We start from the raw sequence: 14,786 nt of genomic DNA on the forward strand, positions 1-14,786 counted from the left end.
AAGAAAGAAAGAAAGAAAGAAAGAAAGAAAGAAAGAAAGAAAGAAAGAAAGAAAGAAAGAAACTAAGAAAGAGCAACACTTAGCCACTCCCCATATCATATTTGAATTGCATTCCTTAGCATTTATACCTGCCAACAATGTAGTTTGTATAATTTATTCACCAACTACTTGGTTGACAGACATTTAGTTTGTTTCTATTTTTTAGCAGTATAGTAAAGCAATATTTCTATGAACATTCATGTACCAATTTTTATGGAGACAGGTGTTTTCAGTTCTCTTGGGTACTCAGCAATGTAATTGTTGGATTATATATCATTCTGTTCAACTATTTAGGGAACTGTTGAACACATTTTCCCAAAGCAGCCACATCATTCTGTATTCCCACCAGCAATGCAGGAGGGTTTGAAATCACTATGGTTGCTGCTGTGTGGAAAAAGAAAGAGAAAAGAAAAGAAAACAAACTGAACAAAGGTTGTGGAGTGGGGATGGGGAAAACGGAGAAGACTAGAATGGCAACGCAGGGTTGAAACATCTTCTTAGGGTTCGAGGGCACTCAGCTTAGGGAGCACTTTACACTGTTTACAGTATGATACAAAGGATAGCAAGATGTCTTGGGTTATATCGTCAAATTATAAGATTCTAACAGAGTGGACTTGTTAAAACAGATCTGTGGTTTTCAAAGGGCAACTGCTTAAACATCTGTCCCCAAACAAGCTTCTACAAGCACAAGAATATTTTCAGAGAGGCAGACAGTCAAGTCAGAGGGTGTAATAAAACTTGCACTCCTTTAAGCCAAGAACACAGGGCTCAAATGGCAGCCTGTGATGGAGGATGCCTCTAGCAAAGGCATCGTTCTTACTGCCTCATGGTATTCCTGGATTCCAAGGCCAGAGAAAGGTTTGCTTTTCTCCAGTTTACTGGGGTAACAGTTTATTCCTCAGTTTGCTGGGCATCAGGTTCAGGGTAGGAAAGCCAACAGCTGCCAGGCCTGTGATCTGCTAGCAGCGGGCTGTATCATCTCTTATTCTAGTGTGCTTGTGTGTGTGTGTGTGTTGTGTGTGTGTGTGTGTGTGTGTGTGTGTGTGTGTTTCACTGGGGATCATTCTAGGGCAAGCGCATTACCATTGACTTACAACCCCAGGCTTTTTAAAGTTGTAATTTTAGACTAGGCTACGTAAGTTGCCCAGGCTTCTGTAGCTGGGGCAGGCTTTGAGTTTGCAATCCTTCTGCCTCATCTCCACCTCTCAAGTAGCCGGGATTACAGATCTGTGCCGTAACACCCCTAAACTGCTATGCTGTTAAAAGCTCTCCTGGTGGTTTTCATGTACATTTTGGATTTGGGATCATTTGATTATTTACTTGCTAGACTACTAACAGGATGTTATACGACTTTATTATTTTAGGAGATATGTTAGTATACTTAGGAATAAGTATAATAAAGAAATGTTAACCAAATCTATGGGAAGAACTTTTTTTTATAATGCATATGGCTGTTTTGCTGGCATGTAGTATGTGTACCATGTGTGAGGAGTACTCTCAGAGGCCAGAAGGGGGTGTAAGATCCCTCGGTACTAGAGTTACAGATGGCTGTGAGCTGCCATGTGGGTCTGGGAATGAACCCTGGGTGCTCTTAACCCTGGGCCACCTCTCTAGCCTCACACATGGAGAAAATTTTAATTGAATTTAGAAAACTTAGTAAGGTTCTATTTTGTGCCTGTTACTACAAAGGCTTGTTTTTTTTTTTTTTTTTTTAAGGAGACAGTAGAACTTAAAAGATAAATATGATCCAATTTTTAGATAGAAAGACATTTCAGGAAAGAAAACAAAGAATATAGAGGATGAATATGTATTCACAAATGTCGAGACATGAAACACACTAAGTGTCCACTGATGAATGAACAAAGAAAATGTGTTGTCTCTACACAGCAGAGAACTATCCATTCGTAAAACAGAATAAAATCCTCTCATTTGCTGCTTTAGGAATGGAGGTGAGAGGCATTCTGGCAACTGAAGTAAGTTAGGTACTGAAAGGCAGATACTCCCTTTAAGAACTTCAGGTTCTTATTACATGTTGTAGCTAAGATAATTGATTTCGTGAAGGTGGAAAGTAGAATGGCAATTAACAGAGGCAAGAATAGTAAAGAGGAAGGAGAGAGGCTGCTTATTGAATACAGAGGGACAGTTGGGCTGTGTGGAACGCCTTGTACTATTCCAGAGAACCACAGGGTAACTACGGTGAACAACAAATAACCGTGTGGGTCTCTGGAGGCAGAGGCTATGAATGAATGCTGTTTACCGGCTTTGCCCAGCCTGCTTTCTTATAGTGCCTACCCAGGGATAGCACCACCCATAGTCAGCTAGACCCACCAACTGTAATCTTTAAAAAAAATGCACTACAGACTTGCCTTCAGGGAAATCTTACAGAGGCATTTTCTCAATTAAGAGTTTCTTTTCCAAATGACTCTACCATCCTAGATCTTATGGCACTGATATTCAGTATATGGGACTAGAGAGATGGCTCGGTGGTTAGCAGCCCTTGCTGCTTTTCTGGAGGATCTGAGTTTGGTTCCCAGCAACCACACTGTAACTCCAGTTCCCTGAAAGCCCACATCTTCTTCTGGCTTCCACGGACACCTACCCAATGGGGTATATACACAGACACACATGTACATATAAATAAAAATAATAAAAATACTTTACAATACTCAATATTTTAAATACAGCAGGCACTCCATAAGTCATCAGTATCACAATTCAATGATAATTTCACAAATTTCCCTTGTTCCTATACACAATGGCACACATTCATAGACCCTATAACTTGAAGTTTCGTATGTAACACTTGCTAGGTGTTATACATTTCTTCTGCTATTTTAAATATTTGCTTCCTTCCAAAAACACTTCACCTTTTTGAAAGCAGGGAAGGTTCTGGACACTACAATTGCCTTTCCAGGTACTAAGATGAATTTTATATATAAAGTACGTGTTGTGTTTTTTTTTTTTTTTTTTTTTTTGATTGGTGCAATTAGATAAGTGTTTGTTAGACATATTGGCACAAGTCAAGGCTTCCAAGAGGCAACTGTCTGGAGAGAGGCTCACATGCAAAGAATATGAAGAAGTTAATGGGAGGTCTGGAGAAGACACATGTTCTGTTTCAAGCCTGTGTTGTATTCCTCTTGGCAAAGCAGTGTGGCAAGGCTGCCTGTCCATCCTTCATAAAAGCGGGTGTGGGACATGAGAGGAGGATGTTTAGGAAAGAAAGCAGAACATGCCCTTCATTATATTCTAGGACTAAACGTGGGGCTCATCTTTACTGGTAGGCGTTGCCTTAGGAGTCCTGAAGCCAAAAGGAAACAGCTAATTTAATCCCCTCAAACGCTATAGGAAAGGCAGGGAGGGATGTTTTCCGTCTACAGACGTGTGGAGGGCATCTGTGAGGAGTTTCCAATTGGGAAATTGCAAGGGATTAACAACCTCCGTTGGCAACGTCTCAGACTCACAGCCTGGATAGATCCAACCGAGACCCTGAGGTAAAGGAGGGAGATGGTCTGGCTGACCTCCCAAGGTTTTCTCTATTACTACAGTTACATCCTGAACCCGACCTTTGCCCGTTTATGTTCCTCCCCAGCCTGCAGGCAGCTTGATAGTAAGTCTCTTGGGCTGCCTTCCAGGTTTAGTACGATGCCACACAAGGCTGCTAGCATTCAACATACAACTCTAATATTTGTTGAATGAAGGAAGAAATGGATCGTGTTTAAATAGGGCTCACATGATCTCTCCAGCTGTAGAGCACAGAATAAAATCACAACATTCCAGGCACGATGATTTGAGCAGGGTTGGCAAGGAAACATGAACACACACACACACACACACACACACACACACACACACGAACACACACACGCGCGCGCTCACACACACACACACACGCACGCAATTCGCTCGCTCGCGCTCGCTCTCGCTCTGTCTTGCACACTTGCACACACACACACACACACACACACACACACACACACACACACACAGTATGCACGCACGCATGCACTCTAACCTTGGGAAAGCACAGCCCACCTGCTCCGCAAGCAGACTGCAGGAGTTTCCTTGGCAAAGATCCTGTATGCTGCTTCCAAATGCCTTCTCCAGAAGGTCACTTCACCCAGATATAGAACAGCTTCCCTTGGTGTCACAGACAAAGTTTGTCCGGATCCAGCGCGGGTCTTCCCTGGGATGCGTCTGCCTCCCACCCTTACTTACTCCGGATGCCCCTGGCGCACAGCCAGTCCACCCGCAGCGCCCCCGCCTTACCTTGGTGAGCTGAGCGATTTTCTTGCACATTTTCACGTGCATCTCAGGATCACAGTCCATTCTCCAGCCCAAGCCACCGCGGGCGTCGGCTTTAGAGCTCGGGCAGGTTCCTGGCGGGTGAATTTTGCTGTGGAGGGCAGATGCCATCGCTTTCAGGCGCCCGCCCGGCAATGAAAAGCTCTGGCTGGCGCTCTCGCGGCTGGCCGTGTGCACGTGCGTGCGAGCGAGCGCGGGCGTGAGGGCTTTCTCCGGAGAGGTGGCACTGCAGTCCTGCCAGCACAGCCGCGTGGCTCCCTTTCCGGAGGTGGCTCCCTCCCAGCCCCTTTCGCACACCCACCTTCCTCTGCTCGTGCTCGTTCGCGGGCTGGCTGGCTCACAAACACCCGCACCCTGCAGCGTAGCGCCGGCGCCCTGCACGTGGGGTTTTCGAGCTGCGGATGCAGAGAGAGGGTGCAGGTTACACCTGCAGGAGGACAGCTTCTGGGGGTGGGGGGTTAGGGGTATCGCCCTGGGCAGGTAGTTTTCTTGGATAACTGGGTGGAAGGGCGCTCCCAACTCCCGTGGGAGCGATCCAGCGCGAAGTGGATAGGCCAGTCCAAGACGCAGAAATGCCGGCCTTAGACTGGGACACCCATCTGAAACACGTATTTAGCATATTTTTAATTTGTCAGTGATTTAGTTTCCCATGTGCTTATCTCTTTCCTTCATGCCACAACATCCGTCTTACTGGTTCTACATGTCCTTTGCACTCAGACACTTTATTCTAAGTTTTCCTAGAGACTACTTCTTGGACTCCCGTTCTACTTCCTTGACATAGTGGTGGTGATCTTGAGGCTCTCCTTCGTTGCCTTTTTTTCTGTGCACTAAAGGTTCTATGACCTCATAGCTCCTTAGACTACTCTCCCTTGTTTGGTGAAGCACATTATGTGGTATACTAAGGCAGGGTAGATGTGAGTTAAAAGTCAAGCCCACTTACAAGTGAGTACATACCATGTGTGTGCTAGTACAGGAATAGACAGATTATGGTTCACAGACCCAAATATGGTAAGTAACAAGGAGGACCCAAGGGAGGACGCTAAATCTCTCTCAGAAGGGGAAATAGAATAGACAGCAGAAGGCGTGCAGGAGTCCTAGCATAGCTGTCCTCTGAGAGGCTCCACCCAGCAGCAGATCGAAACAGAAGCTGAGACTCACAGCCAAATAGCGAGAAGAGTATGGAGCCTTGCTGAAAGGTGGGAGGAAGGGTAGAAGGACCTGGAGGTTGCAGGAGCTGCACAAGAATGCCAACAGAGCCAACTAGCCAGAGCTCAGAAGGGCTTTCAGAGACTGAAGCACCAACCAAGGAACCAGGCCCCCCTACACAGAAGTACCAGATGGGAAGCTCAGGCTTCATGTGGGACCCTAGTAAGGGGGATGGGGGCTGTCTCTGACATGCTCTCTATTGCTTGCTGTCTGATCACTGTCCTCCCCCTCCCGGGGGCTGGGTCTTTGCCAGGCCACAGGGAAAGAGGACTCAATCAATCCTGACATGACTTAAGGAGCTGAGGTGAGTGGGTGGGGGTCCCTTATCTGAGGAATGGAGGAGGGGGATAGGGGAAGAGGGGAAGAGGGTGGGACTGGGAACAGAGGATGGAGGGGGCTATGATCAGGATAAAAAGTGAATAAAGTTAAAAACTAAATAAAAAATAAAGTTTAAAGTTGATAAAAAAAATTAAGCTCATGCAAACTTAATGATAAACTTATTTCAGCTTTTTGCTTGACTAGATGTTATCTGGGCACAGAAGGTAGGTTGGAAATATTTCCTCTTAGGTGAGAGACTTCACTTTTCATCACTTTCCAGAATCCAGTGTTCTCAATTCTATAAATGCCATTGTGTGTGTGTGTGTGTGTGTGTAACTTGCTTTTTATTTTCTCTTTGAGAATGTTTGGTATCTTCCTTAACTCTAGCATCCTAAAATTTAATAATGTGGTGGGTTGAATGAGAATGGTCCTCATAAGCTAATATATTTGAATACTTGCTCCCCAGTTGGTGGAACTATTTAGGAAGGACTAGAAAGTTTAGCCTTGTTGGAAGAGGTGTAAAAACCCACATCCTTTCCAATTGTCTGCATCCCCAGCCCCTCCTGCTCATGGATCAGATTTAAGCTCTGATATAGCTGCAGCGCCATGTCTACCTGCCTGCTGCTATGTTCCTCGTAATGATGTCCATACACTCTAACTGTCTGAGACCATGAGCTCACAGTTAAACTCTTTCATTTTTTAAAGTTGCCTTGGTCATGGTAACTTATCACAGCAACTGAAAAGTAAGACAAATAAAAACCTAATAATAATCTGTTGTACTAGGCGATTTCCAGGACCTTTAACAGAATACTGTGCCAGTTTTAGGAAAACATAATTTTCCCCTTCATTACTGTCCTGCTTAAATTTGTGTCAACTTGATACCAACTATATCATCTGAGGACTCTCAATTGAGAAAAATGCCTCCAGAAGACTGGCCTATAGGCAACTCTGTCAGCCATTTTCATGATTAATGGTTGATGTAGGAGGGCGCAGCCCACTGTTGGTGATGCCATCCCTGGGCAGGTGGTCCTGAGTTGTAGAGCAGGCTGAGCAGGCCATGTGGTCCTTCTATGGTTTCTGCTTTAGTTTCTGCTTTGAATTCCTTCCCCAGTTCCACCAGTGATGCAGTGTGACCTGTGAGTCCTCATAGGAAATTGTTGACATAATGTTCCTGTGGAATGTATACAATTTACCCTTGTTCATTCAAATGCTGATTTCTCTACCCCACTATCTTGTTTCAATCTGGACATTGCATTGTGATGCGTAAGCATCACCTGTCTCAAGTTTGTATATACATGCCACCATATGTTCTCTGTAATTCCAACAAAACAACCAGCCAATGCTGAGCAATGGAGAGAATAGGGTGGGACATCCTGGTCTGGAGGGAAGGAGAAAGAGGCTTCTGGGGAGGGTTAGAGAGAAGAGATCAGCAGGGAGGACTTGGAACCAAGAGGAGAGATGAACCGGACCTAAGATATGACTAAAAGCAAGTAAAATGTGGGAAATCTGAATGGGAGGAAATTGTGGGCTTGGAGGTTTAGGATGGAGTAACTCTTGTCCAGCACTGTGCTCCAGGTTAATTAAATAAATCCTAGTCTCTGTGTAGTGATTTGGGTGTACAGCTGGTTTAGGAATAACCACTGTTTAACTGAAAGATAAATCAATAATAAATAGTAATAACTGACAACAAATGGCATACCAATGTGGAGCGGAATTTACAGTAATACAGTAAGAACTTACATAGAAAGTAAAACTACAGAGCAGTTTTTCAGTTCTGTTCCTGAAAAACAAAGCAAAGGCAGTTCCTAAACTAGGAGCTCACAGATTCCTATTAGTCAGACTCCCTGCAGAGCAACAAGGCCTTCAGCAGGCTTCAGAAAAACAAAAATTGATACGTACAAACCCCAGAGAGGCAGTTTCTTTAGGTAGAGAAAAAAAGTGGCTCTTTAACAAGGAAGCTTCTTAAAACCAGACTTTGCTAGCCAAGGCAGAAAGCAAAATTCCTTTGAGAAGGGGTTCTTGCAAGTCTGAGGAGCAAACATTTGTGGACCCAGTAACTTCCCAGTATGCGGAAGGGGTCAAGATCCGGTAAGGGAGACAGAAAAAATATCTCTCCCTGGAAGCAGGAGCCAGAGACAGAGAAACCTCAAGCATAGCATCTGAACTGGTAAGGTCTAGAAGAGAAGCTAGGCGGCTGTTTAAACTGCTTTCTCAGGACAAAAGCTTACGTAAAGGTAAAAGGCCAGTTTAACAGGTCCAAACTGAGGCTCTTCCAAGTCAGACAGGCACTCAACCAATTGCGGGAGGAGTAGGGATCTGGTAAAATAATTCTAAATTACAGGTGGGAGGCAAAACCACGCCCCTCTTTTTGTAAACTGATAAACAGGAAGATTGTGAGACACAGCACAGCTCAAAAGAAAACAGACTGGGAACAGAATTTATGATCAGGTAAATTGTTTAATAATCAAACTTTTATGCTATACACAAATTTTAAGTAAACAAAGCAGGCAGGGTGGGAGAGACAAAAAAACAGACTTCTTGGAGCTTGGCTGATAATCTCTTCTACGGTTTTAAGGCAGAAATAAAGGAAAATTTAGAAATTACGACTATGGTTACATTCAGAGTCCTCAATTTAACTTTAATCATTGGATTAGCCTTTTATGTCTTCTCAAAGGCAAAGGCTTTAGAAAAGATACTGCAACAACACAAAGAACAACTAGAACAATATAAAGAAAAAATTAAAACTTGGAAGCAAAGCATAAAACAAGAGATTCAAGAGATTATTGAACAAAACCAGCAACAGAGAGATAGGTGTGAAATATGGGCACAGACCTTAAAAGAAGAGTTTAGAATTATAAGTAAAGAAAATGCTCAGGCAGAGGCGAAAGATAAAAAAAAAGATAGCCAACGAAAGGCGGTTAGAAAAGAAATATTGGCTTATCCAGTCAGTATGCAACAGAGACCAGCAGATGATGATCATCCATAGGATTATCACGAAGCTGAATGTCGCCCTGTGGAAGTGCTAGATCTGAGGAAATTTAAGGAAAGTATCACTAATTTTGGAATGCAGTCACCATTTGTAAAACAAATGCTGACTTTCTGGTCAATCAGAAGTAGAGGAATCCCCAAAGACTGGGAGGATATGGTAAAGGACATGGGCCATATTTACAATGGCTTTCATGGTGGAGAGAAGAGGCAAGAGAGTTGGCTCATAAAAATAGAGCCAGAAATGCTGGTGTTTCTAAGGAACAGCTGTTTGGTGGTGGACAATACAGTGACACAGAGATACAAGCTGTATATAATAAAGAAACTTTAGCATTCTTTTGCCTAGCAGCCTTAAATGCCTGGGACAAAGTTAAGGAAACAGGAAAAAGGCTTGAGCCATTCTCTCAGGTCATATAATATCCAAATGAAACATACACTAACTTTTTGCAAAGATTGACCTCAGCTGTAAATCAAAGTATATCAGATTCACTAGCTAGAAGAGCACTAATAGAATCTTTAGCTTTTGAAAATGCTAGTACTGAATGCAAAGAGGCAATAAGGCCATTAAGAGCAAGATCCACACCAATAGACGAATGGATTAGAAATATGATTGACATCAGAACTCACTCTCCCAATATGACCTTAATAGGAGAAGCTACCCCTAAAGACCTTGGGAAATGTCTTAATTGTGGTGGGCAAGGTTACTACAAAGGAAATTACAAGAAAAACCAAAATAATTCAAAAAGGGAGCCAATGCTTCCTAGAAAATGCAGAAGATATGGCAAGGGTCAACATTGGCCTAGTGAATGTAGAGCAGCAACAGATAAATGGGGTAATCCTTTATCAAAAAATGCCCAAAGGGGCCTCTCAAAGGCCCCAATACAGGATGGGGATACTCTTCTACAAGAAAATTAAACACCATTGCTCTGGGAATAAATATTAAAAAATCAGACAGTGAGGTCAGAGCAAGTTCTATGGATAAATTAAAAAACCAGGAAGGAAACAAAAAACAAATATGTTGGCAAACTTTTATAGATGATCAAAGGCTAAAGTTAAAGATAACTTTAAATAATATTGAAATTGAAGGCATGGTGGATACTGGGGCTGATGTCACAATTATCACTCCTAAATCCTGGCCCCCAGACTGGCCACTTCAAGAGGTGGATATCCAATTCCAAGGAGTTGGAACTTTATCTAAAGTAAAACAAAGTGTCAGGTGGCTTAAATGTACAGGACCAGAAGGTCAATAGGAAAATTAAGGCCATATGTGGCTGAGATAGCCATAAATTTATGAGGAAGAAATCTGTTACAGATGGAAAACCCAGATTAACATCCCCCTAATTTCAGAGGCAAGCCAAAAAAACCAGACAATACTCCTGTTAAAGAAGTTAAAATTATTTTTAAAATGCCATCAAAACCAATTACAGACTGTTCAGACTGTCCGTAAACAAAATACAACAATTTCATGTTGGGAAGCCAGCACTGATAAAACACCTATAGGCTTAACAGTAAGGTGGCTGGCTGACCAACCTATTTGGATTGAACAGTGTTCTAGGAATAAAGAAAAATTAAAGGCCATAGAAGAGGTTGGGGGAATCTTTGAATCAAAATAGACAGCCTTCAGAGCAATCGAATCTGGTACTTAGAATAACACCGAAAGAGGTAGTTGCAGATGAAAAAAGTCCACAGAGGGTTAAAGATACTGCAAAATGACAGCCCATTGAGATGCTGGAGAGAAAGTCTTCAGCTATAGGCCAACTTGGTCGGACTAGTTACTGTGTGTGTATTGTTAAGGTTCAATTACTAAGGTCCATATGCTAAAGTAGAAACTGTGTGTGTATTGTTAAGGTTCAATTACTAAGGTCTATATGCTAAAGTAGAAATGCAGATCCTGTTTAGTGTTGTCTTGGAAAAAGCTCTCCATTTTGGCAGAGTTTGGAGAACTGAAATACATGCACCATGTCATAGATTCATATTCAGAATTCCAGTAGGCTTTTGCCTTAAATTCTGGAGAGCACAATCCTAAGGTTACACATTTGTTAGGTGAATGTTTTGGAGATGCCCTTGAAAATTGGGGATGATGATGCTTCAGCATGTATATCCATTGGAATACAACAATATTTTAGACATGACATGAAACCTGTTACAGATAGAAAAGGTCAACCTGTTATGAAAGTATCTGACAGTAATTTTAAAAAGATGGTCATAAACAGAAGGGAAATGTAATATCTCCCCAAAATAAATTGAATAATTCTATATCAATTTTAAAATGTTTAAATGAGATAAGTAGCACACCTGCTTAGATACAGCAGAATTTAGAAGGGACTGCTGAATTACAGCATCATATAAAGGTCCTAATTCCAACATGGAGCACAGGGAATATGTTATGCTGGAGAAGAGGTTTTGTATATATTCATACAGAGGAAGAGAAATATAGGTTCCTTCAAAACTAATAAAAATCGGAAATGACAGAGGAAGACTACCTGAAGATCTTGGCCACACACAAGAAGAGAGAAATTAAGAAGGCTAAACAGAACAGGTAACATAAATTGGTGATCCCTTCACTTGGGAACAACTCTGAAGCTGAATGAGACATAAAAAAATGTCTCCAGCCAGAATTTCAACGATACATGGCCAATAAATCCTTGGCTACAATATCCTCAAAATTTATTATGCCATTCTTTTAATTGGCATAGATAAAATTGGTTTACAGTTTAGTTTCATCCTGCACCTCTCATACATTTATAATTTTAGGACTGATGCTTATGAGAAATTATATGTTTTCAGAACAAAAGGACCAGACACCAGGACACTGGATCAAGTGTGACAGAATTAATCCTTCCAGCATGCTGAGACCTTGACACACCTGTTCCAGCATCTTGCATGTTCCAGCATTCTACTAGCTCCTGCCTCACCTGCTTCAATTGCTGTTTCTCATCAAAGCCTGCTCCCAAGAGAGCTTTGAAGAAAGCTACTAACCTCAACTGGTCCAGCATTTTAGACTGCTCCAAACAGGACTTCTATTAAGCCTGACATTTCTCTACATTCAAAGACTGGACCACAAATGTGCTTGCTTAATTAACCATTTTCCCCAGTTTCCTTTGGGTCCTTCAACAGGATTTCTGTGTGTCCAAAAAAAAAAATCATGAGAATGACATCCAATTTTCTTTAAAGGGCATTGGGTAGGCTTTGGGATGTTTTCTGTGGCTATGAATGTTTATTGTCATTGTGAGATGATTATAAATTATTTATGGTCTTATTCAGAGAGAAAACAAGGTTAGACTCAGGGATTTCTTTTCCTTTTTTTCTTTCTTTCTTAGATAAGGAAAAAGGGGGTTGAGAAGAAAGAAAGGGGAATAATAAGACAAAAGGTAGATAATTGAATCTACTCAACTTAAGGTTTTATTTGTTATTCTCAAATAAGGTTATTTTTAACTCTGGTATAGGATTCTGTATATTGATGCAAAAATAAGTCTAATTTTATTACACTGGTAAATTTTAGTATATTGATACAAATTCAAGGTTACTTCCAATACTTTCAAACTATATTACAAACTATTTAGGGTATTAGGTAGTGCAAGTTAATTGCTAGTTAATCAACTCATAGTCATGTCAGACACTAGTCTAATTTATCACAGGAGTATACAACCTAGGTTTAACAGATAGATATGATTTTGTAGACAGGTCGATTACATAAAGATAGGTAAGTCTTCAAAAACTTCAGAGACCTACAGAATATGGCATTTAAAAATGTCTATTATTTTAAAGATTCTTTGACTATGAGACAGGTCATCTCCTGGCAGCACCCTGCCTACCACAAAGAAGATGATGAGCATTGAAGAACCTCCATATGAGATGGCTTCAAATGTGGCATATGGGCAAAAAGAAAATGCCCTCATTTCATGATGGACAGAATTCTGCCCCAAATGCTCGAGCTTAAATGCAGGACAAGTTGACTGTGGAACTCTGCCAAGACAGGGTAAGCAAGTCCTAAATAGTTCCTGCTTCACATATGTGTCTTTCAAATATTCTGAGCCAGAAGGCTGAAGATAATGCTCCAACGTTATAGAGAGTTATTGGTGACTGTTCAGGCAGCAAACTGTCTCTGTCAATGGATAAAAGAAAGCATCTTCAACAAATGGTGCTGGTCCAACTGGATGTCTACATGTAGAAAAGTGCAAATAGATCCATATTTATCAACCTGCACAAAACTAAAATCCAGGTGGATCAAAGACCTCAACATAAAACTAGACACACAAAATCGGTTATAGGAAAAAGTAAGAGCCTAGAACTCATTGGCACAGGAGACAACTTCCTGAACAGAAAACCAACAGCACAGGCTCTAAGATTGACAATCTATAAATGGGACTCCCTGAAACTGAAAAACTTCTGTAAAGCAAAGGATACTGTCATCAGAACAAAATAACAGCCTAAGGATTGGGAAAGGATCTTCACCAACCCTATATCTGATAGAGGGCTAATATCGAGAATATATAAAGAACTCAAGAAGTTAAACACCAACAAACCAAGTAATCCAATTTAAAACTAGGGTATACAGTTCTAAACAGAGAATTCTCAATAGAGGAATATTGAATGGCAGAGAAGGACTTAGAGAAATGTTCAACATCCTTATTCATTAGGGAGATGCAAATCAAAATGACCCTGAGATTTCACCTGACACCCATCAGAATGGCTAAGATCAAAAACTCAAGTGACAACACATGCTGGAGAGGATGTGGTAAAAGGGGAACCCTCCTCCATTGCTGGTGGGAATGTAAACTTGTACAACCACTTTGGAAATCAATCTGGCCCTTTCCCAGACAATTAGGAATAGTGCTACCTCAAGATCCAGTCATACCACTCCTAGGCATATATCCAAAATATGCTCAACTATATAACAAGAACATTTGCTTAACCATGTTCATAGCAACTCTATTCATAATAGACAGAATCTGGAAACAACCTAAGTGTCCCTCAACTGAGGAATTGATATAGAAATCATGGTACATTTACACAATGGAATACTAAGCAATTAAAAACAAGGAAATCATGAAATTTGCAGGCAAATGGTGCAAACTACAAAAGATCATCTTGAGTGAGGTAACCCAAAAAGCAAAAAGACCCACATGGTATTACTCGCTTATAAGTGATATTATTAGTCATATTACATAGGTTAAACATACTAAGATCTATAGTCCTAAAGAAGCTAAACAACAAGGAAGACCCTAGGGAAGATGCTCAATCCTCATTCAGAAGGGCAAATGCGGTAGAAACAGGAGAAGACAGGGAACAGGACAGGAACCTACCACAGATGGCCTCTGAAAGTCTACTGATCAAGGTATCGAAGCAGAGGCAGAGACTCATAGCCAAACTTTGGCAGAGTGCATGGAATTTTATGAAAGAACAGGGAGATAGAAAGACCTGGAGGGGACAGGAGCTCCAAAAGGAGACCAACAGAGCCAAAACAACAACAACAACAAAAACAAAACACAAAACAAACAAAACCCCCTGAGCCCTAGGGGCTCTGCAGAGACTGATAACCCACCCAAGGACAAAGCATGGAGAAGACCTAAATCTCTGGCTTAGATGTAGCCCATAGACTCAGTCCCCAAGTGGGTTCTCTAGTAAGGGGAACAGAGGCTGTCTCTGGCATGAACTCAGGGGCAGGCTCTCTGATCACCTCCCTCTAGAGGTTGCAGCCTTGCCAGGCCACAGAGGAAGACAGTGCAGCCAATCCTGATGAGACCTGATAGGTTAGGGTCAGAAAGAAGGGGAGGAGGTCCTCCCCTATAAGTGGCCTAGGGGCATAGGAAGAGTATAGGGAGGTTGGGAGGGATTGGGAGAAAATGAGAGAGGGCCCACAGCCAGGATACAAAGCAAATAAATTGTAATAAAGAATGAATAAAAAAATTAAAAAACAAAAAATAGTTTTCAAT

At 41.7% G+C, this 14,786-nt stretch overlaps 1 protein-coding gene across 1 annotated transcript in view; it reads right to left on the reverse strand.

The window, feature by feature from the left end:
• Positions 1-4,452, reverse strand: part of Fam184b (family with sequence similarity 184 member B) — an 88,599-nt gene extending 84,147 nt beyond the window's left edge. Inside the window, exon 1 of the mRNA XM_055624186.1 lies at positions 4,306-4,452. Coding sequence (XP_055480161.1) covers positions 4,306-4,452 — 147 coding nt within the window. The remainder of the gene's footprint in view (positions 1-4,305) is intronic.
• Positions 4,453-14,786: the final 10,334 nt, after the last annotated feature.

The sequence above is a fragment of the Psammomys obesus genome, unplaced genomic scaffold (genome assembly GCF_907164565.1).
Source record: "Psammomys obesus unplaced genomic scaffold, mPsaObe1.curated_primary_1811, whole genome shotgun sequence".
NCBI classification, from domain to species: Eukaryota; Metazoa; Chordata; class Mammalia; order Rodentia; family Muridae; genus Psammomys; species Psammomys obesus.